This window comes from Syngnathus floridae, chromosome 21, assembly GCF_059516105.1.
Source record: "Syngnathus floridae isolate MCC-2025c chromosome 21, RoL_Sflo_1.0, whole genome shotgun sequence".
In the NCBI taxonomy this organism is placed as follows: domain Eukaryota; kingdom Metazoa; phylum Chordata; class Actinopteri; order Syngnathiformes; family Syngnathidae; genus Syngnathus; species Syngnathus floridae.
In genome coordinates, this window is record NC_142433.1 from 7,747,958 (window position 1) to 7,771,969 (window position 24,012).

Here is a 24,012-nt window from a genome sequence, read left to right on the forward strand (position 1 = left end):
CTAAATACTTTTAAAAATATTTTTCCCCCCTCTAAAGGCTATTACACGGACCTTATATATGCGTGTATTAGCTAGGTGTAGATAAAGTTTTAGATTGAGAGCTTATGCTCTGATTTAGTGTCTGGCGCAGTAGTTGACGGTAATGCCCAGTTAGGTGGCAAACCGCTCAACAATCCAAAAGGATGAACTATTACCCGGAAGTACATGGTTTAGAGTCCCAAGCCTGCGCGTTTAGGATGAGCGTCGTTTCCGATTTAGTTTAAATATTAAGAATTATGAATGAACTTGTGCACGAAGAATATTAGTGTAGCATAAATATAGTCAATATAACTAAGTTTTATAGTTTACCTTAAAACTGAACTGGTTTTCTCTGCAAATCGCGTTTGCAAGCTAGCTAGCTTAGCCTCAAACGCTATCGTCGTACGTACCCCTGGTCAAATTGAACTTGAAACGACTACGAGTTGATTTTTTTTAACAATGGATGGTTTGACAACTCCATACGAAGATGACTCGGTGACGGAGTTCATGGAGTGTTCGGTAAGCGAGCTAAGATGGAGTATTCAGCTACCCTAGCATCACTTCGTACAATTGTTTACGTGTTTTGCACTTGCAGGTATGTGAAGTATCCTTAAGGGGACTCAGTTTGTATAAGATACACTTAACGACGCCGGGACACTTAAAGGTACGATGATGATGATTGAAGCTAATTTCATTATCCTTGTACATTAGCAATCGAGCAACAAAAAGGAGCTCAGTAAAGTCCAGAGTCTGTATTCAGGTGTTTCTTCTGCATTGTACTACATCAATGGGAAGTTTAAAGTATAAGTAGCTGAAAGACTGAGAGCCAACAGTATATGTTCGAAAATTATAGAAAAAAAAACCCACATCCTCATGTAAATGGATTTCAGGAAACTTGCGTTATAATGCTATAACGCTGCTCTCGCATGGTATTTTCTGGGAACTGGATGTATTACCTTTAACATTTATGACAATGCAACTATTGTTTCACAGTTAAAAGACAATAAGCAAAGCAGGCCAAGACTTTATTTACGTGTCTCCTTTACATATCCCCTTCAAGCTGCCATTTCCCAACATTTGCCCACTCTAATCACTGATGGGACCAACTCAAGTTTTTAGCTTTGCAGGTGGAGCCATAGTGACAGGAACAGCAAGAAAAAGGTTTTCTGGACATTGATCAATAACCGGTGACCAAGAGATGAGGTGTTCTTCATGTTTTCACGACATTGCTGAACTGCTTGACTATCAGACTTGAAGAAATGGTGGTCTTGATGAGCATGCTCACGAAAGAGAAGATTCTGTTCAGTCTTGGCATGTGCAGCTTGCTTTCCACTCTGCAGCCATTTGTCGCCTTGATACCGCAATGTACCGCTACCGATTGACTTGAAGTGCTTCAGACTCTTGATGTAGAACATCAAGCCTCTACACAGGACACCTCAAATTATAACCCACAAGTTTTACGACCTGTCCAGTTTCAAGGAAGCAGTCCAACCTCCATACTCAGGTGTTCCATTTTGGGGGGGTTCATGACAAGTTTTGAAGTTAACACCTTCTCTAGTCCTGGCCAACTGAGTTTTTACGCTCACAACTTTCTTCATCTGACTCTTTGATGTTTGTCTTGTCTTCTCTTGGACACTTATGGGATCCACCCCTCTCGAGTACTCGAAGGCATCAAGCAACATCTTGTTCTTTTAAACAAAAACGTTTCAAAGTATGTAGGACTTGGTAAGTTTAGTCAACAAATTCACTTTGTCTGCTCACCTTCCAAGTCAGTACAATCGGATTCGGTCCTCTCCCACAACCATATTGGCGTTCTGTAAGTACAGCGTCTCCCAAAAGCAAAGATATTTACTGACCTAACTGTTAAAGATGTATTTTTCCATTGTAGCGCCACCATGCCTCTGCTCAACACTGATTTTTTTTTTTTTATTGCTCTCCTTTCATCCCTGGCAGAAGGAGGATGCTGCCGTCGCCGCTGGTAAGTAGACCCCGTCGTCCATCGAGTCATTTGGGGTCTGCAATGGCCTCGCATATGTTTGCTCCACACTTGAAGTACAGGTACGTACACACAAAGACAGGTCTCGTTCTTCATCTTTCAAACATTTTCCGTGTCGATGGGATTGCAGTGGCAGCACCGGTCATATTTTCATATGGATCGTCGGTCTTAACTTTTGGGTCCCAGCGCAGTTCTCCCGAGCTCTTCTGAACTTTCATAGGGACGATGTTGCGGAGCGTGTTGAGGCAAGTTCACTTACTGGGATTTTTTTGAGGACTTGTAGCTTGGTTCTTGAATACAGGCAGCTTGGTTCTTTAACACAAGAATGGTTCTTGTCTCTGGTGCCCTTACATTGGATCGTGTGTACCGGGTCCAATAGTACTCCTTAGTTGGTTCTCAAGTAGCTTGGATTTTTCTTTTTGGTGCAGAGGCTGCACTTTGGGTAAACTGCTCTTGCACAGTTACAACATCACATTTTTTTGTTTTACATTATCAAGCAGGCTGTAGCAGAAATCACTATTTCTGTCGTTTACCGGTGGAGCAAGTGGAGACTTTCTCTTGGCTGACTGGTGACTTTTTTTTCAGTGGTCTTGAAGATTGGCGCAGCGATCAGCTGACTTTGAGAATCTTTCTAATGTTCTTTAGGCATCCCTTTCCCCACGGTCATTACTTGAGTGGGTGTGCCAACATGTATCTGTGCCAGTTTTGCCCTCTTTGCATGCTTACTTTAAGCCATCTTTGTAGGTTGCCAATGGAAGGTGCAGTGACACTCCACTACACTACTAGGTTAAAATTTGAGCATAACTCAAACAAACTGGATTTTACTTATGCATCTTTGTTTGGTGTTTTCAGGTCACATGGTCCGAGAACAAATCATACCAAAGTTCAATGATATTTTACAATACGTGGATTACCTGAAGCTTGACGAGCCAGTGATTGGTATGTAACGCAGCTTGTGCTTTTCAGCTCCTAACTTGATGTGACAGAATAATTGTTAACTCCCGTTTCAGGTTTAAGCTTCTTGGAAGAGGTGCTGAGCGTGAATGCGGAGCATTCCAACATTGGGCCCCGATACACATGCACACTTTGTAATATCACCGCACACCCGCCGGAAATTATCCATCATGTGATCGGGCGAAAACACAGGCAGAAATATATTGTATTGCATTTCATAATCCCACAAATTTCGTTTTTTTTTTTTTTTTTTTTAAATAATAACGTTACTCAAAGCAGTGTATCATTGCAGGAGACAAAGCGTCCGGATCTGGTTTCCTGGGATAAGCAATCGGTGATGACGCTAACTGGAAAGATAATTCGCACCCGAGCGGAGATCATCGCCAGGCAGGACGGAAGTGGACGTCCCAAGGTAAGACGCATGGTCTTGTAGTCGTCACCTTGCATCCAAAAAGGAACTAAAATACTTTTGTTTTGTATTACAGACAATGAAGAATTTGGGACACATCATGACAAGAGGTAAATAAATGTCTGCTGTGGTGAATGCGAACAAAAGGCAACAGGAATAGGTCGTCGTGGCGACCACTCGTGGATCATTAAATACTAAGTATTTATTGCTTCACGAGTATATATTCAATGACAAAAATGACAATGGAGTGGCTACTGTACAGTTTGTGCCGTTGTGGTGATTCAAGTCCTATGGCTGTGTAGTTCCCTCATGGCAGAGGCATACGGAAAACCCGCAGAAGCCCTCAAGCGCGCACCAACGCAAGCAGGAATTCCATGCCTCGGACCACGGTCGTTTTAGGGCAGATCCACCGAGCAGAGCCGCGTTCGTCCCAGCCGAGGCTCGCCCCATGAATGTGGCAGGAAGGGGACAGACTACAAACCTGTGGAATCAGCAGATGGCAAAGGCCAACGACTGGGTAAGGACTTCTAGCCAGGGAAAGGGTTTGGACCTGGACTATCGTCTGGATAATTCTAGCACAGGAACAAAAAGGGTCGAGCCCTATAGAGAGACCGAACGGGCTTGGGATCAACCTGCAGAGAGTTACACCAACTACAAAAAGCAGGAGGCAAACAATGAGTTTTTCACAGAGGATGGAAGGCGTGAATTTCTGCTCCCTGGTCTGGACTGTCAGCCCCCGCGTCAAGGGTATCAGCCCCAGCGTTCTGAGTACCAGATCCCGCATCCAGATAATCAAACTCAGCGTCCAGATTATCAGGCCCAGCGTCTGGAGTACGAGACTCAGAGTCCCATCCACCAGACCCAGCGTCTGGACTACCAGACCCAGCGTTTAGACCTCCAATCCCAGGGTCTTGACATCCAGACCCAGCATCCGGACCTCCAAACCCAGGGTCCTGACATCCAGACCCAGCATCCAGACTACCAGACCCAGCGTCCGGACTACCAGACCCAGTGTCTGCACTTTCAGTCCAAGAGCCCAGGCTTTCAAGGAGATGACCTGTGGTGGTCTTCTGACAAGGGTAGAGATGTGAGAGTTGGGACAAGTGTGTCGGAACCACCCATGAGGAATGTTCGCTTATCTTCAGAGCGACCGGGTGAGCGTTTTCGAGATTACAATCATGGCATGTGTCAAGCGGAGTCCCTTCCAGACAACCCCGCCGGCTTCCTGACCCCTCTAGAAGATTCCAGAAGCATGTCGGCCATCCCGGAGCCTTTCCGCCGTTTCTTGAATGGTCCCGCAGGTGACGAGGCATCTGGCAGACGCAAACGAAAGAGCCGCTTCTCGGACGCTACGCCCGAGGAGGTGGCAGTGACCAACAGGATGTAAGCAATTGAGTGTTGCTATTCTTTTGGTTTTGTTGTGATTTGTTAGCTTTGCGGACTTTTTTTGGCAACAGGTTCAACGATAGACCTCCGGACGTCAAACTCAGACGTCCTCTGGAATCATCCGCCAGCGGAACGTCCCAGCAGGAGACCCGTAGACTGACGTGGCATCCCAATCAATTCTCACAATCACAGGTAGTCTTTGTTAATAAAATGACAACCTCTCTTCATAGCCATCATCCCATGCCTGGTTTTGGAGAATATTCACAATAGCCAAACAGCTAATGTGGCAAAGCCACCGGCAAGGCATGCTGGGTCGACTTGCGAATGTCCTCGGTTCAAAGGTACTAAGTAGCTCAGAGTCAAAGGGAATGGGGCGAAGAACACTTGGGGTGAAGTATCCATCCCGCGGTGAAGGCAATGTCATCCTCCTGCACTTCTACTAATTGGCTGGGTTCTGCCTGAAAAGCCTTTGTTGACAAATGTTTCTGTTTTCTAACAGCCAAACAGTCCCACACTCCTACAGATGTCCTCTCAACGCTCCTTCTGGCAAGAGCCCAACTTTCGGAGATCCGAAGACGGTTATGGCGAGGAAAGAAACGGAGGAGGAAGAAACTCGAGCAACTTGTGCGATGGCCCGCACATGTACCAGCAAGAAGTGTGCAGAGAGCCCAGCGACTTGGACGGAAACCGTTACGAAGGTACGAGTTGTACTTCTCACATGAGTTGCACCTGCACAATCAAGCGTCACCTTTCTCCTGTCCATTGGAGGTTTTGGTCAGCAACAGATGTACATGACGCGTCATCCGGATGAGCGAGCACAGTGTCCTGAACGCTTCCAAGGAGACGCTCTGCAGCAGCAGTTTCAGCAGCGTGACCTGCAGCCATTCTCCCAAGGTGTTTTCAATTCTCGCTCGCCGCCTTTGGACTTGGAGAGCCCCATTGGGATGCATCAGAACCCTCAGTACTCCAAAAGTCTAGAAAAACTCAAATCCACTATCCTGGAATTCATGTCCAGGAATTAGTCATACATTTATTGTAGTGTACCATGGCTGCAGTTTAAGTGGAAGCTTTAAAATAAAATGTCATCTTTGTTGACTATCCACCCATCCATTTTCTGTACTGCATATCTTCTTTATGGTTGCGGGAGAGCCAGAACCCAAGTCGGCTGACTTTTGGCAAAGGTCAGATGTACCTTGGACTGGTCACTCATTGCGCCATGCAAACTTTCATTGCTGATTATCCATCCATCCATCCATCCATCCATCCATCCATCCATCCATCCATCCATCCATCCATCCATCCATCCATCCATCCATCCATCCATCCATCCATCCATCCATCCATCCATCCATCCATCCATCCATCCATCCATCCATCCATCTTCCGTTTATCTGGGGTCGGGTCGCGGGGGCAGCAGCTTTAGGAGGGACTCCCAGACTTCCCTCTCCCCAGCCACTTCATCCAGCTCATCCCGGGGGATCCCAAGGCGTTCCCAGGCCAGCTGAGAGACATAGTCTCTCCAGCGCGTCCTGGATCGTCCCCGGGGTCTCCTACCGGTGGGACATGCCCGGAACACCTCCCCAGGGAGGTGTCCAGGAGGCATCCTGATAAGATGCCCGAGCCACCTCATCTGGCTCCACTCAATGTGGAGGAGTAGTGACTCTACTCCGAGTCTCTCCCGGATGACCGAGCTTCTCACCCTATCTCTAAGGGAGAGCCCGGATATCCTGCGGAGAAAACTCATTTCGGCCGCTTGTATCCGGGATCTCGTTCTTTCGGTCACGACCCATAGCTCGTGACCATAGGTGAGGGTAGGAGCGTAAATCGAACGGTAAATTGAGAGCTTTGCCTTTTGGCTCAGCTCTCTCTTCACCACAACGGACCGGTACAGGGTCCGCGTTACTGCCGACGCTGCACCGATCCGCCTGTCGATCTCGCGCTCCATCCTCCCCTCACTCGTGAACAAGACTCCAAGATACTTGAACTCCTCCACTTGGGGCAGGATCTCATCCCCGATCCGAAGAGGGTATTCCACCTTTTTGCGATCGAGGACCATGGATTCGGATTTGGAGGTGCTGACCCTCATCCCGACCGCTTCACACTCGGCTGCGAACCGTTCCAGCGAGAGCTGGAGATCACGGCCTGAAGAAGCCAACAGCACCACGTCATCTGCAAAAAGCAGAGACACGATGCTGAGGTCCCCAAACCGGACCCCCTCAACGCCTCGACTGCACCTAGAAATTCTTTCCATAAAAATTATGAACAGAATCGGTGACAAAGGGCAGCCTTGCCGGAGTCCAACCCTCACTGGGAACGAATCCGACTTACTGCCGGAAATGCGGACCAGACTCTGGCATCGGTGATACAGGGACCGAACCGCCCTTATCAGTTGGCTCGGCACCCCGTACTCCCGGAGCACCCTCCACAGAACCTCCCAAGGGACACGGTCGAACGCCTTCTCCAAGTCCACAAAACACATGTGGACTGGTTGGGCGAACTCCCATGCACCTTCGAGGATCCTGCCGAGGGTGTAGAGCTGGTCCACTGTTCCACGGCCAGGACGAAAGCCACACTGCTCCTCCTGAATCCGAGGTTCGACCTCCCGACGAACCCTCCTCTCCAGCACCCCTGAATAGACCTTACCGGGGAGGCTGAGGAGTGTGATTCCCCTGTAATTGGAACACACCCTCCGGTCCCCCTTCTTAAAGAGGGGAACCACCACCCCAGTCTGCCAATCCAGAGGCACTGTCCCCGATGTCCACGAAATGTTGTAGAGGCGTGTCAGCCATGACAGCCCCACAACATCCACAGCCTTTAAGAACTCCGGGCGGATCTCATCCACCCCCGGGGCCTTGCCACCGAGGAGTTTTTTAACTACCTCAGTGACTTCGACCCCAGAGATTGGAGAATCCACCTCAGAGTCTCCAGGCCCTGCTTGCTCAACGGAAGGCGTGTAGGTGGAATTGAGAAGGTCTTCGAAATATTCTCCCCACCGACTCTAACGTCCCGAGTCGAGGTCAGCAGCACGCCATCTCCACTGTAAACACTGTTGACGTTGCACTGCTTCCCCCTCCTGAGGCGCCGGATGGTGGACCAGAATTTCCTCGAAGCCGTCCGGAAGTCATTCTCCATGGCCTCACCAAACTCCTCCCACGCCTGGGTTTTTGCCTCAGCGACCGCCGAAGCCGCGTTCCGCTTGGCCATCCGGTACTTGTCAGCTGCCCCCGGAGTCCCGCAGGCCAAAACGGCCAGATAGGACTCCTTCTTCAGCTTGACGGCATCCCTTACCGCCGCTGTCCACCAGCGGGTTCGGGGATTGCCGCCACGACAGGCACCAACGACCTTACGGCCACAGCTTCGGTCGGCCGCGTCAACAATGGAGGCGCGGAACATGGTCTCATTGCTGATTATTGTTCAGGAAATGTGTAAATAAAATATTTGTCGGCTGCACCTCCTCTGCTTTCACTTCTTTTAATGCTAATTGATGCCAAAATAAATTCTTAATCATGCAACACATTTCATCACTATTATTTTATATTTTATGAGGTTAGGGTTAGAAACAGTTAACCCAACGTTTATTTAAAAAAAAAAAGGCTAAGTGCAAAACTATTAATGATTTTAAATGGCCATACCGTCGGGGTGGCTGTCGGAATTAATGACATCATCACATCGCGCGAGAAACTATTTCCGGTTCTGGCCGCCGCCATCTTGTTTGACTTCAGCAAGCTAAACAAAATAAATAATAGTGCCGAGCCTGTCCTCTCTACGCCATCAACAAAGTAAGTAGCCCAAACCGCAATTCTTTAGTGTGATGCATGTCAACGGAGCGTGTGGCCCCGCGGCGGGTGCTAGAGCGAGGGGTTGTAAGACTTTGTCCAGTGTTCATGTGCTCGTTCTTGGCCAATGGACGATTGTTTTGGGGGCGACATGAAGAGCGGCGCCATTTCCCTCCCCGCGCTATGTGAGCCGCTTATTGGGTGACCCGCTCGGGAAACTGGCGCCGGCGGTCCTCCATTTTGGCTCGCGACGTCAGTGAGCGCTCGACTTAGCGCGCCGCTGGCGACAGAGCCTGAATGGCGCCGGTTGCTCTGCGAAGCAACATTGGCCCCCAAGAAAGCTTGATTGGTGGAATGTAGTCCGAGGTTTGATTGGTCTGAATGACACATCCGAACGTTGTCTTTATTGGATAGGGCTCCTTCTTGCCCGGGCCAGAGTGAAGCTTTATCAACTACCTACTTGGTGATGTCGTGCTGGCAAGGGATAAATTCAAAATTTGCTTTTAGCATTCACGTTAGCTTGCCTCGAGCCACAACAGCGTAACGTGTCCAAAGCGCGTTGAAACCATTTAAGTAGCAAGATAGCTTGCGTGTCTTTGCCCTCATTGCGTTTTGTCCTGGGGTCGCCACCAAAATCTTGTTGGTTGGTGTCGACGTCGTTTGATACAAGTCTGCACTTTGACGCATGCTTGACAAGGTCATAAGGATGATCTTATTGTTATCTTCATGCCAAAGGTGCTTCTTATAAAACGACATCAAGATGCATCAAAACGAGAAAGAGCTTGTTTACAAACCGCAGCAAAACAATGATTAATACGGTTTTCAGTTCCGACAGTATCGAGCTTGAGCAAAGTAATGGTGAAAGGAAAAAGTTCAACATTCAGACGAAAATAGTAGACATTATCAAATAAACTAAAAATGCACCTAAAATGATTGAAAATAGATACAGTATTAAATGAAAAATGCACAAATACATTGACATAAAAGTATAATTTGCTCCATTGCCAGCTTTTAGCTCAAATCATCTTTCATCATTGAAATAAATGCAAAAGTTGTTATTGCTATCAGTTTCACCCCCCCGACATTTTTGCATATTGTACTGTATGAATATGCAATTCAGCGGACATTATGCTGCCTGTGCTGTTGTGTGCCTGGGCCAACAAAGGGCAGTCAAAAAAGAATATTAGTCTTTATTTTCACGGAATATAAAGAATATATGTGAGGTCTATTGTTTTGTTAGCACGTTTATGGCATTTTGCATTATGTTAGCATTAAGTCGGCAAAATTCAGAGAGTCGTACACAATGTGTGTTTTATTACTTTATTGTTGGTGTCAGCATTTTTTAAGGACCAAAATATGCAATGAAAGTCAGCTTTGCCCCCATGGTGTGTGTTTACCAAAAGGTGCAACCTGTATGCTGCATGTTTATCTCTAAACACGTCGCCGCTGCAGGTCATGGGAAGGTTTGCCGTCTGCCGTGACCTTGCCAGGTGTCTCTGCAGGCCTTTTTTTGCGGGCGGCCATCTTGTGCTGCACACGGGAAGAAGCGGCGCACTCGTCGGTCCCTAGGCTCGTCACCCAAATAGAAACAGGGAACGTCCCGGGAGTTTTATCTGCTGCGTCCTTCACCACTTTGCTTTTTTCCGTCCCATTTCTTTTAGACTTTGAAAAATATCATCAAATAAGACAAGATATTAGGCAGAATATTTGGAAATAGTTAATGCGCATATTTAGTGAGAATTACACACATTTGGCAAAAAAGGCAAACCTGCAAAATATGTATTAGACAAAATAAAAATATGCTACAATAAAAATACTGGAAAATAATTTTATTGTGAAGAAAAATAGCAAGGTTTTTAGTATTAGCCATGTGATACAAGTTGTGAGCAATGATTTTTGTTCTCTTTTCTGTAAGGCCTATGATGTAAGATTGCCAACATAGGATGCACACATGAGTGGCGTTTGGCCTCGCTGCCTTGAAGCGAAGGTCGTTGCCGCTTTTTGAGGTGCGCTCGTCCGCTAACAACGAGCACCATTCTATGCCTGCAACTTGCTTTTAGGAGACCTTTGGATTGTTTTGCCCCTCTGTACTCAAGTATAATAATACGTTTTGTCCACAAATAGCGGGCTGGCTATTTGTAGCCGTTGATTTTATTAGCCTCCTTCGCCTCAGTGTTCCGACGCTTTTCCACGTCAGCTCCATTGACGTCTGATGGGAATTTAATTGGATCTATTTTGCGGCTGTTGCAAGTCAGGGCAACTTTTTTTTTTTTTTTTTTTTAATTATCCTATGGTGACCACAATGATCACAGTTGTTTATAGCTGTGCTAGCAACCAAATATGTCAGGGTAAATATTATTTATTGTCTGTGCAATTAAATGGAAGCACCAAAATTATTGTCAAATGCACAAACTTTAATTTTGTACTACTTTAATCGATGAATTGGTCAAGCCATAATTGTTATTTTATAAATAAACGGCGCCCATGTATCTGGACAACTGCCATGCTGTACCTGCGTCGACAAGTAACTATGAATGAGAAAGCAAGGACAAAGTGTTTGTGTGTGCGTGTGCGCGCGTGCGCGCTTTAAATTATGCGCATGTAACACGCGGAGGCCCGCACGGGCACCTGCGCCGGCGAATGAGCGCCCAGCGCGGCCTTACACGTCACTCCCTCAACGGCCAATGGCGCAGCGTAAGTGGCGGGGCCACGGGAAGACGTCTAGTTTGACATTGTAAATAAGAGCGCAGCCACAGACAGCAGCGCTGGGAAAAGCCAAAGGGAGGAGGGGCGGGGGTGAGGGGGTGTCACGCTGAAGAGGACAATGCAAAAGAGGCAAGGCGGCATGAGGTCGCATCCCTGCACGCACCTTGCCAGAGCTTCCTCACACGACTTTTCCCTTCTCCGAGCTTTTCTCTTCCTCTTTTTCTTTCCCCTGACCCCTAACGCTGCCGCTCAAGGTAACTTAGAGCAGGAAGTTGGCCGTCAGCGCAGAGGGGGCTGGGCCGAAGGAGGAGGGGGGGGTTGACAGACATGCTCGGCAAACCAATGAAAGCGCAGCATCACACGCTCTCATTGGCCGAGAGGCGGACCCGGGGTGTCACGTAGCAAGCTAGATTGATTGCGGGGCCAGTGTTAAAGGCAAAGCAGTTCTTGTCAGGAGTCGGACTGTCACCGCTCTCTCCAGCCCTCCTTCTATTTCTTCTTTTTTTAAGCTGGGGGGTCGTTCTAGGTAAAGGGGGGGCTTTGTGAACAAGCAAAGGCGAGATTTTTTCTACCCCACGGTGGAGCAACAGTGGCGTTTTGGAAGGAAGTTCTTACTGCAAGGAGAATCAAGCAGTGTCCTGTCCCCCCACCGCCATCAACACGGAACGGACCATCCACCATGAAGGGCACGGGGTGAGTGCGACCGCTGGAAACACATTAAGAATGAAAAGTGGAGGTGGCTGCACCTGTATGTTTGAGGTGATCTTTTCAAGACTCACCTCTTGGAGTGATGAGGCTGTCCTGCCCTGTCTTGAGTTATGCCCTTGAGTTGTAGCAACAATCTGCTCTTCAGGCTCTCGCTTGTTGTGTTGTGATGTTGCCCCCCCCCCCCCCCCCCCCCCCCCCACTAAGATAAATGTTATTTGGAAAAAATGCAAAACCTTCGAGCAACCAGTCCATGACGTAATCTGCCTTTCACTCCAAATCAGCTGGGTCGGTCGGCTCCAGCTCACTGTGACCCTCAGCAGGAGAAATGCACACAGAAATACGGAAACAGCTCAGGAAAATCATAGAAGGATGACACGAACATTGCAAAGTACTTCAAGATACAAATTTGTTAGAAAGATTCTAAGATATTTGAGGATATATGAACAAATACAAAAAGTGGCACATAAAATACAAAAATATTGAGAAACTAAACATTAGACATGGCACACAAATGCGAAATATAAAATACAAAGTAGAAAATAGAAGAAACTAGAAATCTGGAAAATTATACATGCAAAAATAGCAGGTAAATCGTAAATAAATAATAAAAAATACAAAAATGTAAAATCCAAACTGGTAAGAAATATTTGTAAAAAGATCAGGAAAAAATACGAGAAAAATAAGCACACAGTTTCAAAAAAATATTGGGAAACATGGGGATAAAGATATGAGAAATTCGACAAAACAGTAGGCGCCAATACACACATTTTAAGATGTTGTCTTCCTCATCTCTTCCCAATAAAAAAAAAAATCCTTGTGACATTTATTTTTCCCCCATCCCTTCATCGACATTGCAGCTTCCCACAGTGGCACTGATAACGACAATTTGACGAAGTAACATTTGCTTATTTGAAGCCGCTTTCCCTGGAGCCTCCTGTCGCTGAACGTCCCTGTTGATACGCTAATGTGAGCGCCCCAGTCTTGAAGGGGACATGCAAAGGTTGGTGGTCCTTCGGGGTTGGAGGTGGACGTGCAGCTGGTCTCAGTGACCTCGTACGCATCTATTCTTCCAGATGGGCTGCGGGAGGGCGAGCGGAAGAGGTGGGGGGCAGAGGAGACTAATGGTCTGATCTGATCTCTTGTGATGTAATCTTTTTGGAGGGCGCAGCTTTCCCTTAGTTGCCCTCTCGCTCGCTCTCTCACTCACTGTTCTCCCTCCCTTGTTGAAAGTTTCCACTGTTTTTTTTTCTTTTCTTTTTTCTAACAACAGTGAGGAAGCCTAAAAATAACCCATCCTAAATTGAATCCCCAAATCTCAGGGTTTTGGATGTGGAGATTTGCGGTAGCGGTGGCGGAGCGCAACGCTAAGGTCAGTGCGGTGCCGCGTCCCTTTGCCCTTGGCAGGTAGCGTCGGCCCTCCTCCTTCCTCCCGCTTCCTCCTCCTCTTCCTTGGAGGCCCGGCAGTGAATGAAGGTCACAAGAATGCGAGGAAGTATGTGGAGGAAGTGAAAGCTCCAAATCAGAGAGGCTTGATTGTCTTAGCTGCGTGCTAACAAAAACAACTCTGGGTTCACTCTCGTGCTGCAATGCAAAACCCGCCCCCCCCCCCCGTTCCTCCACCCTTCCTCGTCGCGATTCTCCTCTCCCAAATGACCTTGACATATCAGTGACGAGCACTTCCTGGAGTTTTTTTCAATGCAGGACCAAGGGCAAAGTTTGACAAACGGATGATCTGCTGTCCTAAAAAAACGAAAACCAGCGCAGATTATCGTAGTTAATCTGTAATGCACTCCTGGGAACTTGTTTTTCTTTAGGAGTAGATTATTGATCCCCGCATGTTGGATCTGTGAGGAAACGGTGTTTTCAAGGTCGACATTTGCCTGAGAAGGTAGCTTTAGCACAAAGCTACGACGCATTTTGTTAGCCACCCTTCCACAGACCCTCGCTTGTTTCACTCGTCACCATCAGGAAGGTCGGCTCGAGGTCGTGGTGCCCGCGGAAGGAAGCCCTCAGTCTCCCGTCGGGATTTCGCCAGCCCTCGTCGTCGTCATCGTAAAGTGTGGCTATTTTCGGCACAACTCGCATTCACTCGGCTTTAATCTCATCGGAAATGAAATGCCTAGATGATATCATTGCGTCGCGGCGCTTTTTACACTTTATGACAGATGAACTGGTCTTCTCCCCCAAAGTGCGAGCGCCTTATTGATACACCTGATTACACCTATCAAACCGTTTATGCGGGCGCATGGCTAACTGCTATCTTATTTGCCGCTGCTGTGGCGGGAAAAGGCCAGGCTGTGAGCAACATCAGCGCAGCTGCTGATTCAGCGCAGCGCCTTTGACTTTCTCCGACAAGGGTTGTCAGGTGAAAGCAGGAAAGGTTGAGCTACACGTCAGCGCGCAGAAACCCGACACCGCCGCTTCTGGCGACCCGAAAGGACGACGATGGCGCAGCCGCAGGGAAGAGGAGACGATAGGCGTCCTCCGCATTCCTCCCTAACAAAGCCGACGCTAGCAAAGAAGCTAATCAAGAAACATTCAGCGTCCACATAGGAACCAGCTTTCAGCTTTGTCTTGAATGTCCCACAAAGCTCTAATTTAAACACAATTGTGAAGAAGATGAGAGATTTGTGAACAAAGCTTGAAAAAAATGCTTTTCATAGTCTCTTTCTGTTTTGATGCTCTGTTTAAAAAAAAAAAAAAAGAAAGAAAAGCCACTGAGAAATGTGACACCTGACTCTCACTTGTGCCGTGTGGTTGAAAGCGATCAGCGCCTTCCCACCTGTTTTGTACGTCACCATTTCTATTTGCGGGATGTCACTGTGGGAAAGTTTCCATGCATCATCGGCAAAGGTAGATGAACAAAGACACAGTGTTGTAAACTGTGTCGCGTCACCTTAAGCTGAAATTTTAGGAACTGTTCTGACTAGAACACAATGAACATATTGTTGTCCAAAACCTCTCTGACGGCTCGGCCTTACATTTTTTGCCTCTTGTTTGTACTCGTTTCCTCTGGCGTATTTAGATCAAAGGTGTGTCAAAGAAGCGAAAGTGACAAAAAGTTAGCCTTTTGAGTCCCGCTGCATCGTTGCCATGGGGTTCAAGTCCAACTGGCCACGCTAATGGCTCAATTGTTGAGGTTAGCACGAGGGAGAGCAAGTTGCCCTGCCTGGCGGGCGCGCTCGGGGACAAGGCCATCTTGTTCCGAGTCACCACGGGACCGCTTGCTGATTTAGCCGCCTCCCCTGGGACAAATAAAGGCTTCTCTCGCCTCGTTGCCGTCGGAAGCACGGGTGCCGGAAGACGTCGGCAAGGATTGGCGCGCTCACCTGCTGCGTTTCAATCGCGCTCCGAGTGGAGCGGGCGCGCTACTGCGGTGAGCTATTGTCAAGGTCAATCACTCGACTGTCATGGCGGCTACAAGCGACGCCATTGATTGCCACAGCGGCCTCTCTGTCGCATTCATTGAGGCTGCGGCTACGTTCGCCAGCACCCGTCACCGTCCGGAGGGGAAGTTTGCTCTCATCGCTCACCTTGGACTGACAATATTTTGGAGCTCTAGTCACTTTTGGTTTTTCTTCATTTGTCCTGTATTTTTTCAGTACCTTTTCCATGTCGGGAGGGAATGAAATAACACCATAGGCAGGCTTGGGCAGAGTTGCATCTTCCCTGGCATGTCTTCCTGCACTTGTGAATGTTTTTGACCCGCATAGCTCGCCAGTTGCGGCACTGCGCCCGTGCTTGTGTCTGGCCGGTTCGCGTTAACGTCTGTGGCACTGCGGCGTGAACTCGGGCAAACACTTCTCAGGCAAACGCTCCTCGCATCTGTTAAGCGCGAGACGGCGATCGAGACACTCAGTAGCGGTGCGTGCACAGACACGCTGCCCAGTACCCCCCCACCAAATTCTTGGCATGCCGTAGTAACCTGCCGGATCCTTTTTCAGACACCCTTAGCTAGCAGTGCTCTTCCCGGTGTTAGCTGCTGTCTTTATGAATCCGGTGGCACGGCCACTATCCAAAACACGCCAGTCTAGGCGAGGAGCTATGTGGTCGACAGTGACCATCCCGACAGGACCAGAATAGAAGCCCGTTCAGGCCGTGTTTGATGGAATACGACCCGGTTGTGTTGGACATACCTGCTCAAACGATGCCACGCTTGGTGTTCTGATAAGCCAGCAAGCGCTTTGATTCATTCCGGGACACCGTGCTTTTCGAATGTTTGTGCCAAGGCGGGATAGCGGAACGAAGGCTGTGCCGCGAAGGCCAATTGTTGACATGAGGTGCTCAATTACAAGGCGGTGAAAAGCTTCAGCCCCTTTGACAGCGCCAGTCAAAGTTGCTCTTTGGGACACGGAATGGGGCAAAGTCGACCCGCCAAGATTGCCGGCTTGGCTTGGAGCGCCCAAGGCTGTGTGAAAGGGAATCCGTGCGGGGATGTCATGTTTGAATGCCGCACACTGATGGCTGTGATTTGACAGTTTCCCGAACCTCCGGCGACCGGTGTGATTTAACAAATTTGTGTCTTCTCTCCATGCAGCTTTGTAGATCATGTCCGCAGATTCATTTGGCGCTGGCGGCAGCGACGCCCAGCAGACACTTCAGTCCTTCTGGCCTCGCGTCATGGAAGACATCCGGAACCTAACTGTGGTACGTTGGCGCCGGCACGCAAGGCAAAGTAGTCGTTTGTCACTCGCTTAACTTGTTGATTGATTCCAGAAGGACTTCCGCGTGCAGGAGTTGCCTTTGGCTCGAATCAAGAAAATCATGAAGCTGGATGAGGATGTGAAGGTAAAAGAGCAGAAGTGATGCCAGAGTTGTTCTCGCCACGTGGCGGGCGATTTATTTTGCTGGGATTATCGGCTCGAAGCACGAGCGGGCCGCAACCAGTGTCGTGTCAAGAGCGCTGTCCTCTGCTGTTAAGCGGCGGCTTAAATGTCGTAAAGAGATCAGGAGATCACTGGCCTCTATGTGAGGACAGCGAGACCCTTCTCAGAGCGGCAAAACGGCACCACTCTGCGCTTGGTTATCGCCTTCAGATGCTCACATTAGCTGCGAGGCTAAGCGCTACATTTTGCAAGGCTCCACACGAATGTTTTTGTGGGTGCTGCTGTTTTTGTTAGCCACAGACTTCAAATGAGCGGCTAACTCTTGAATGGCACTGAGTGAACGATTCCCTCTATTTAGTCAGCCTACCTGCTAATCATTTTGAAATCTTGAATACCTCACTTGTAATTCTTACTTGACTATGCATCTGTAGTCATCATCATCATCATCGGTTTAAAGTCCGCTTTCTAGGCTGCCGCTGGGTTGGACTGGATTCTCAATATGGCTTTCTTCCACCGGGGACGGTCCATGGATTGAGAGTCCTATACTGAGAATTTTTTTTGGAGCAAAACGTTTTACAGCCGGATGCCCTTCCTGACACCAACCCAAAGAGAAATTGATTTTCTGTAGGGGTTGACTCCCTTAGCCCATTCCTCTCCTGAGGAACCCACTGGGCAGTGGTACTATTTAACCCATAGTTGGGGGCTGGTTCGTGGGCACCAGGGCGTGTCCACACACCGGTGGGCCTGCGTGCCGCACGTCTAGGGGCCAAACCTCCTCCGAGTCCCTTGTAGTTTAGCCTGGGTCCGTGTTGTACCCAATTGCCATGTGTCGCCGCGTGGAGGCACTACATAGGGCTTGCTGTTAGAGAGGCTATGTAGTGGCAGGGAGAGACTTACACACTCGGCTCTCCCGTTCGCATACTGCTAGCCAGCGGTGAGGGTTGACAGTGAGAAATGACATGCACCGGGCACTCCACCAACACACTAGACCAAACCTGGGCAAATTACGGCCCGCGGGCCACATCCGGCCCTTTGTGCGTCCCTGTCCGGCCCGCATGAGGCCAATCGTAATTTAAAAAAATTAAAATAAAAATTGTGTCGTGCGTACAACTGTTTCGCTTTATTTTGAAAGGCGTCGCACTTCCGTGTAGCGTGCGTGCATGTGAGCTGTGCGTGTAGGTGAACAGCGCGAAGTAATGCTGCCCTCAAAATGTGTGCTAACGCGAAGAAAAGAAAAGTTGACAAGGAGCGGCGTGTTTTCAACAAGACATGGACTGACAAGTATTTCTTTACAGAAATGAAAGGTAAAGCCATGTGCCTGATTTGTGGTACACAGATCGCTGTGTTTAAAGAATATAATTTGAGTCGCCACTACACGACCAAGCATGAGAAAAAATACATGTGTCTGATAAACAGGGCGCATCAGTGGCTGATGCATTGCTAGCAAAACTGCAAGCCCAACAAGGACTTTTTATCAAACTTCACACCCAGAGATGGAGCGGCTTTGTCATTTGAGGAAAAGTTAAAGACGTTAAGAATAAATTGTACTGGTTAATAGTTGTTTTTTTATTTCACCTTTACACCACAATTTCACATAGCTTAATATAAATATAAACAGAATAATTGTATTCTTCTAATTACCAGTACCAACTATTTAAAATAAATAATTTAGTGCATTTTACAACGGAAGAAAATTGAGCAGGTTTAAGTTATCATAGGTGTGGCCCTCTGACACAACTCAGGTTTTTCATGTGGCCCCTTGTAAAAATTAATTGCCCACCCCTGCACTAGACGCATCACAACAACCCGACTTGGTCTTATGAAGTCAGACACACTTTTTTTTTGTGAGCAGCAGCGGTGCCGCGCTCGGGAATCATTTGGTGATCTAACTCCCCAATTCCAACCCTTAATGCTGAGTGCCAAGCAGGTAGGCAATGGGTCCCATTTTTATAGTCTTTGGTATGACCCGGCCGGAGTCTGTAGGCACTGCTGTTTTCGTTATCAACAGGGCTCAGAGGTTTTCTTTTTGAGGCAACGCTGTCCTTTTTTGCCGTTTTCAAACCAAACTTTTGATTGCTTGTCCAGAATTGATTTCTTTTTCGCTAACTGTGCAGATGATCAGCGCCGAAGCGCCCGTGTTGTTCGCCAAGGCGGCGCAGATCTTCATCACGGAACTCACCCTGCGAGCATGGATCCACACGGAGGATAACAAGCGACGCACGCTACAGGTCAGTTGTCGTCCATACTGTGCTTCTTCCTCCTGTTCGAGTTTCTTTTGCGCCAAGAAGCCCGTGTTACCTTCCTTACGCTTCACTGAGGCCCTGTGACGCTGTATGCCTACAAGCGAAAGGGGCCCCTCAGCGGCCGTCTCCCACTAAGGAATGGGTCTGAAAGCCAGCCGGGCGCCACTGAGCCACTTTCAGCCCGCCCCCAAGCTGCCGTTTGGTTCAAAGTTAAACAAGCTGGACTCTGGGAATGACCAGCGGGGAAAGGGGGGGGGGCCAAAAGGCGATGGGAACAGTTGGGAAGCCGGTACGTTAAGAAGGGAAAATTGTCAAGCAGAACATGAAAGCCCCTAAGTCCGCTTTATCCAGTCACATACATACGTCGCCCAGATTAGTGTGTGTGTGTGTGTGTGTGTGTGTGTGTGCGTGCGTGTGTGTGTGCGTGTGTGGTGTGTGCGCGTGCGCGTGCGTGCGCTTTTGAATGTGTGATGTGATGCAGGTACGGCGTTATCACGTTCATCAGTGTACGGCTGGAAAGTCTAAAATTCAAGACCTACTTTGGAAGTCCTACTATCTTTTTTTGCCCCATTCTCAGACGTTGTCTCTACAGCAGACAAAGTGACACTAAGAAATTACAAGAACACTTTTAAACCAACTAAAACAAAAAAACTGCCATCTTGTTCCGTTCATGTACTCCCCCCCCCCCACCCCCCACCCCACCACCCCCATAACATGACATGCTACCAGTTGTTAACAGCCACCATAAAACAGTTTGGGAAAGGCAAAGCCCGAAGAGCGGTAGAGGGCGCTGTGGCTCAAACCCGCTGCTCCAAATTGATTTTGGACGGCAGATATTAAGGCACCTAAGAACTGATTTAATTTGCCTCCTGCAGCGCCTCAGAAGTAAGTTTTTCCTTTGCACACGTGCACGGGACACCGTCTAGGATCACCACGGCAACGCTTATCAATGGAACAAGTGGAGATGGGTGACCCGGTGTGGCCAGATATTAATCAAGTGACTATAAATAGTGCTGGAAGGTTCACAATGGAGCGAGAGGGGGACCGGGGGGTCTGACAGTCAATATCCTGTGGAAAATTCCACAGAGGCAGCAGCAGCGGGGCCTCTAGGCTGTGCATATGGAAGAGATGTATGGCAACCACACAAACATTGAAGAAAGTTCACTTGAATCATCGTAAATAGGGGAAGAAATGAGAAATAAGAAGTAACCTGTGACGAAAAGTCCCAAACTGTTCTAACAGTGCTTTTTAAACACAAAGTCGTGATGGAAAAACTCACATTTTGCCATGTTTACAGAGGAACGACATCGCCATGGCCATAACCAAGTTTGACCAGTTTGACTTCCTCATCGACATTGTTCCCCGAGATGACCTGAAGCCCCCGAAGCGACAGGTAGGATTTATTTTGTGTTTGTCTGGGACGATCATCTTGGCCGCTGCCGTTCGCCCGTTGGCAACCCGGAGGCGCTGTAAACATCCTTGACTGGAAGCTGCCGCTAGGAGCCGCAAGAGCTTTCAGTCGGATGTTTGCAGCGTCTTATTGCTCCTGACGACGGCTCCCGCGCTGGCCAAAGCGCCCCAACCCAGCAGAAGACGGACGTGCGAGCTCTTTGTGTCTCCGGGCGTGTAAACATCCTACACTCTCAGCTGTGCCGTCATGAAAGCTGGGAGAGGGCTGTTTACGCTCCCGGCGGCAGCCACCACGTCGCTCGCTTAGCCAGCGCGCTCCAACAAGCTCATTTTATTGGGCAAGGTGGCAATTCACATGAAAGAAAGGGTGGGACAGTGTACAATGTACATTAAGTGGACTTTTTTTCCTTAGGTCTGTTTTCCTCGTCGCCGTAATTTCTATTGCGTTCCGAATAACTGGTGCGGGAGCCATTGAAGAAATATTTTGGCTAGCAAGCGTGTGGTCTTTTCTGACCCCCCCCTCAGGAGTGCTGATAGAAATTGAAGTTGCTTACAATGCACTCACACCTTTTCTGCTATGTTCTTCCCCGCCAATACACACATACTCTCACTCGTAATGGATCTCGAGTACAAACTGCACCCCACCCCCTCCCCCTGCAGTGGCAGGCCATCAGTTATTCATCAGTGGCTCCCCTCTACCATTACACCTGCTGGACACACCGCAGGGAGACGTCATGTGCTGACAAGCTTACTTCTGTCGGCACGCGTAGGAGGAGATGCGTCAGACAGTGGCCCCAGCCGAGCCGGTGCAGTACTACTTTACGCTGGCGCAGCAGCCCGGCGCCGTGCAAGTGCAGGGAGCGCAACAGGGCCAGCAGGCCGCCGCCGCGCAAACGGCCACCACCATCCAACCCGGCCAGATCATCATTGCGCAGCCGCAGCAAGGACAGGTACCCACGAACAAAAGAGGACCGACAGGCAGACGCACCTGCCTTTGTTGACTTTGGTTAGCTTGCTGGCACGCAGGCGCTCGAGCCCAAGAGGAAGCATTTGATCTAAGCAAACACTGCACGTATGGTACATGCAGATGGCTTCTTCTGCATAATTGGATAGCCTAGCTTAGCACTCATCTCTCTTCCCAAGAAGGAAGAGAATGTAATGTGCAGCGTAAAGAAAATTTTCGGCCTCGTGTGCCCCTTCCTGTATGTGAAGCTCTCCCATCATTCCTGCCATTTTTCATACAAATGCTTGGATCATTTTTTTTTTTTTACTTGTGCTTCATGTGTTGCCGCTTTTCTCACACTGCCTTTCTCTCCATGTTGTCATCCTCTCCGTACGTCCGTCCTTCCTTCCTTTCTATTCTGGTGCTTTGCTTTTTCTTTGTCCCCGTCCTCCTGCGACCCATCAGATGCTTCAAGGTGCCACCATGCAGCAGTTGCAGCAAGTGCAGGTGCAATCGCAAGGCACGCCCATCACGGTAAACACAGCATGCGCTTGTCTGTCTGCTCCACCCTGCCCATGACCCCCCCCCCCCAGTTCAGCTTAGGAAATGATTTGTGTTCCCCCGTGCCCCCATTGACCGTTTTGCATCCATCTTTCCCCAGAGTGCGCCCGTGGCCATGCAGGTGGGCGACCAGCAGGTGCAAATAGTGCAGGCGGCGGCGGGGGGACAAGCACAGACGGCACAGGCCCAGGGCCAGACCATGCAAGTCATGCAGCAGATCATCACCAACACGGGCGAGATCCAGCAGATTCCGGTGAGTCCAAGCCGTCGCTTGGACAAAGTGTTTTATTTTTTTCCAAATGTCTTGCGTTATGATTGTACTCACGGAATGACTTCAACTCCTATTTGAACATACTCATCGTCACACTGTGCTTCTCGACACTATCTCCCCCTTGTGTCCACCGAGTGCAGGTGCAGCTCAATACAGGCCAGCTGCAGTACATTCGCCTGGCCCAGCCAGTCTCCAACGCGCAGGTGGTCCAAGGACAGATTCAGACCCTCGCCAACACGCAGCAGGTACACACCTTTTTTTTTCTTTTTGTCTTTTCTGCACTGTCTGAAACGACTGGCTGCTCATCCGACGACGTGCTTGCTCTTGCAAATCACGCAGGCTGATGTGCAACCAGGGCAGCAGCAGTTCAACCAGTTCACTGACGGACAGGTAATGACTCACCAACACATCCTGAGACTCGGGCTTCGAATTAGGGGCTTCTGTGTGGAGGGGTGGGGCGCAAACACAGCCAACGTTGATGATTTTAAAGTAGCTTATCATTCACAATCTGTCTTGTCTTTTGGAAGTGTTTGTAAGGCCCGCCTCCCTGTGTGTGTTGTGGCTCGACAGCAGTTGTACCAGATCCAGCAGGTGACTGTGCCGGTGGGTCAGGATCTCAGCCAGTCCATGTTCATTCAGTCCACCAGCCAAACGGGAGAGACGCAGGTCACGCAGGTCACCAGTGACTGAGCTCTGACCGACAGACTGCCTCGCCCGTGTTCCGTTTTTTTTTTTTCTACAGTGAAATCTTAACCCCCCCATGTAGTCTTTTATGTTTTTATACTTTTTTTGATACGCTATGGACCACGCCCCGTCTGCCGTTTTGTCCCGCCCTCGGACGGAAGTAGCCATATACCTCACACACATGCGCTCAGACGAGGAGGAGGAGCTTCAGCAATTACAATCAACACACCTTTGTTTTGTTTAGTGTCCCTCTTCATAGCACCCCCCATCTATGTTTCCTCATTTTTGTACAGTAATTATCTGCGATTGTCCTCATTTGTATTTGTGTATGTGGTCCAAACCGCCAGCCAGCATGACATGCCGAAAGACAGGTACTTTTATTTTTGGGATGTTTTGTAAGCAAATTTTGTTGGTGACAAAAAAATAAATGAAAGAAGAAGCCTTCAACTAGTACGACTCGTGTTTTGTTGCTTTGACCGACTAACAAAGCGCAAATGCTTTCAGGCCGTGTGGTGCACTTTTGTGCTCGGTGAGGCATACAAAAGAGTCCTGGACAAGCGCTTCTGCACAAACAGGTACAAACCATTTAAGTTTGGTGCAATTTTATTGATTTAGTCAGCAATGGCTGAAAATGATAAAAAGCACAAAAGAATGAATTCTCAAAGGCGCTTTTAAACCACGAATTGGGACAACAGTCTTCTATGGCTTTAATGCTTCTTCAAATCAGAAAGAACAGAGATTTTTTTTTTCTCCTGGTGAAATGTTAGTGTACAATTTGTTTGGTAGGTGTTCTTTGTTTATATTATCGTAGAACAAAATGGTGCCAGGTCAAGAACGTTTCGTCGGATGTTTGTGTTTTTTTATTTTCATGAATGCGATGAGTCACACATCCTCCAAACGACAGTTTTGGAGTCCAGCAAGTACAGCCCTGTGTTCTTTAAAGTGGCCACTTGAGGGCAGCATTTGTCTAATGTAGTGTACAAGTCGCCAACACTATTGTTCCATCAGGAGCACCGGGGGTCGTCACTTATTTAGGGGCCAAGGCAACCAGGTTATGCTCTCTGTACTGGTAACATTTTGATTCTTCAGCTTTAGCTTTAAAAGCCTTCTTGAGTATTACT

The 24,012-nt window shown here is 48.5% G+C and overlaps 2 protein-coding genes and 1 long non-coding RNA gene across 15 annotated transcripts; 2 read left to right on the top strand and 1 right to left on the bottom strand.

Annotated features, from left to right (window-relative positions):
* Window positions 1-43: 43 nt before the first annotated feature.
* On the top strand, window positions 44-5,871 carry LOC148380425 (uncharacterized). Of its 8 annotated transcripts, none has more exons than XM_088365328.1 (12): window positions 44-537; window positions 614-682; window positions 1,972-1,996; window positions 2,867-2,953; window positions 3,025-3,173; window positions 3,261-3,380; window positions 3,454-3,487; window positions 3,680-4,531; window positions 4,616-4,760; window positions 4,835-4,955; window positions 5,263-5,461; window positions 5,532-5,871. In XM_088365328.1, exons 1-12 carry the CDS (start codon window positions 478-480, stop codon window positions 5,783-5,785), a joined length of 2,115 nt encoding a protein of 704 aa, XP_088221454.1. In that variant the 5' UTR covers window positions 44-477; the 3' UTR covers window positions 5,786-5,871. The 8 variants fall into 8 exon arrangements, with proteins under 8 accessions (XP_088221454.1, XP_088221453.1, XP_088221456.1 ...); XM_088365330.1 differs by adding an exon at window positions 2,145-2,259 and having other exon boundaries at window positions 474-537; window positions 1,972-2,076; window positions 3,680-4,760; XM_088365332.1 differs by adding an exon at window positions 2,145-2,259 and having other exon boundaries at window positions 512-537; window positions 3,680-4,760.
* Window positions 5,872-8,425: 2,554 nt separating this feature from the next.
* Window positions 8,426-23,338, top strand: nfyc (nuclear transcription factor Y, gamma). Of its 6 annotated transcripts, none has more exons than XM_088365128.1 (11): window positions 8,426-8,542; window positions 16,491-16,600; window positions 16,670-16,741; window positions 18,894-19,007; window positions 20,320-20,415; window positions 21,203-21,382; window positions 21,841-21,909; window positions 22,037-22,189; window positions 22,348-22,452; window positions 22,547-22,597; window positions 22,778-23,338. In XM_088365128.1, exons 2-11 carry the CDS (start codon window positions 16,502-16,504, stop codon window positions 22,895-22,897), a joined length of 1,059 nt encoding a protein of 352 aa, XP_088221254.1. In that variant the 5' UTR covers window positions 8,426-8,542; window positions 16,491-16,501; the 3' UTR covers window positions 22,898-23,338. The 6 variants fall into 6 exon arrangements, with proteins under 6 accessions (XP_088221254.1, XP_088221256.1, XP_088221258.1 ...); XM_088365130.1 differs by having other exon boundaries at window positions 16,673-16,741; XM_088365131.1 differs by lacking the exon at window positions 8,426-8,542 and adding an exon at window positions 11,335-11,938 and having other exon boundaries at window positions 16,673-16,741.
* Window positions 9,846-12,119, bottom strand: LOC148380427 (uncharacterized). Its single transcript, XR_015855020.1, has 3 exons — window positions 12,025-12,119; window positions 11,409-11,951; window positions 9,846-10,201 (listed from the first exon to the last, which is right to left on the bottom strand). It is a non-coding gene; the product is annotated as an uncharacterized LOC148380427 (long non-coding RNA).
* Window positions 23,339-24,012: the final 674 nt, after the last annotated feature.

What these genes read in the sequence shown, in the direction of transcription:
- LOC148380425 (XM_088365327.1), top strand. Translation starts at nt 478, where the DNA reads ATGGATGGTTTGACAACTCCATACGAAGATGACTCGGTGACGGAGTTC. An exon ending in GGATGCTGCCGTCGCCGCTG is followed by an intron (nt 1,997 to 2,866) that starts GTAAGTAGACCC and finishes TGGTGTTTTCAG; the next exon opens with GTCACATGGTCCGAGAACAA. An exon ending in GGGACACATCATGACAAGAG is followed by an intron (nt 3,488 to 3,679) that starts GTAAATAAATGT and finishes ATGGCTGTGTAG; the next exon opens with TTCCCTCATGGCAGAGGCAT.
- nfyc (XM_088365128.1), top strand. Translation starts at nt 16,502, where the DNA reads ATGTCCGCAGATTCATTTGGCGCTGGCGGCAGCGACGCCCAGCAGACA. An exon ending in CGCAGCCGCAGCAAGGACAG is followed by an intron (nt 21,383 to 21,840) that starts GTACCCACGAAC and finishes GCGACCCATCAG; the next exon opens with ATGCTTCAAGGTGCCACCAT. An exon ending in CCCTCGCCAACACGCAGCAG is followed by an intron (nt 22,453 to 22,546) that starts GTACACACCTTT and finishes CAAATCACGCAG; the next exon opens with GCTGATGTGCAACCAGGGCA.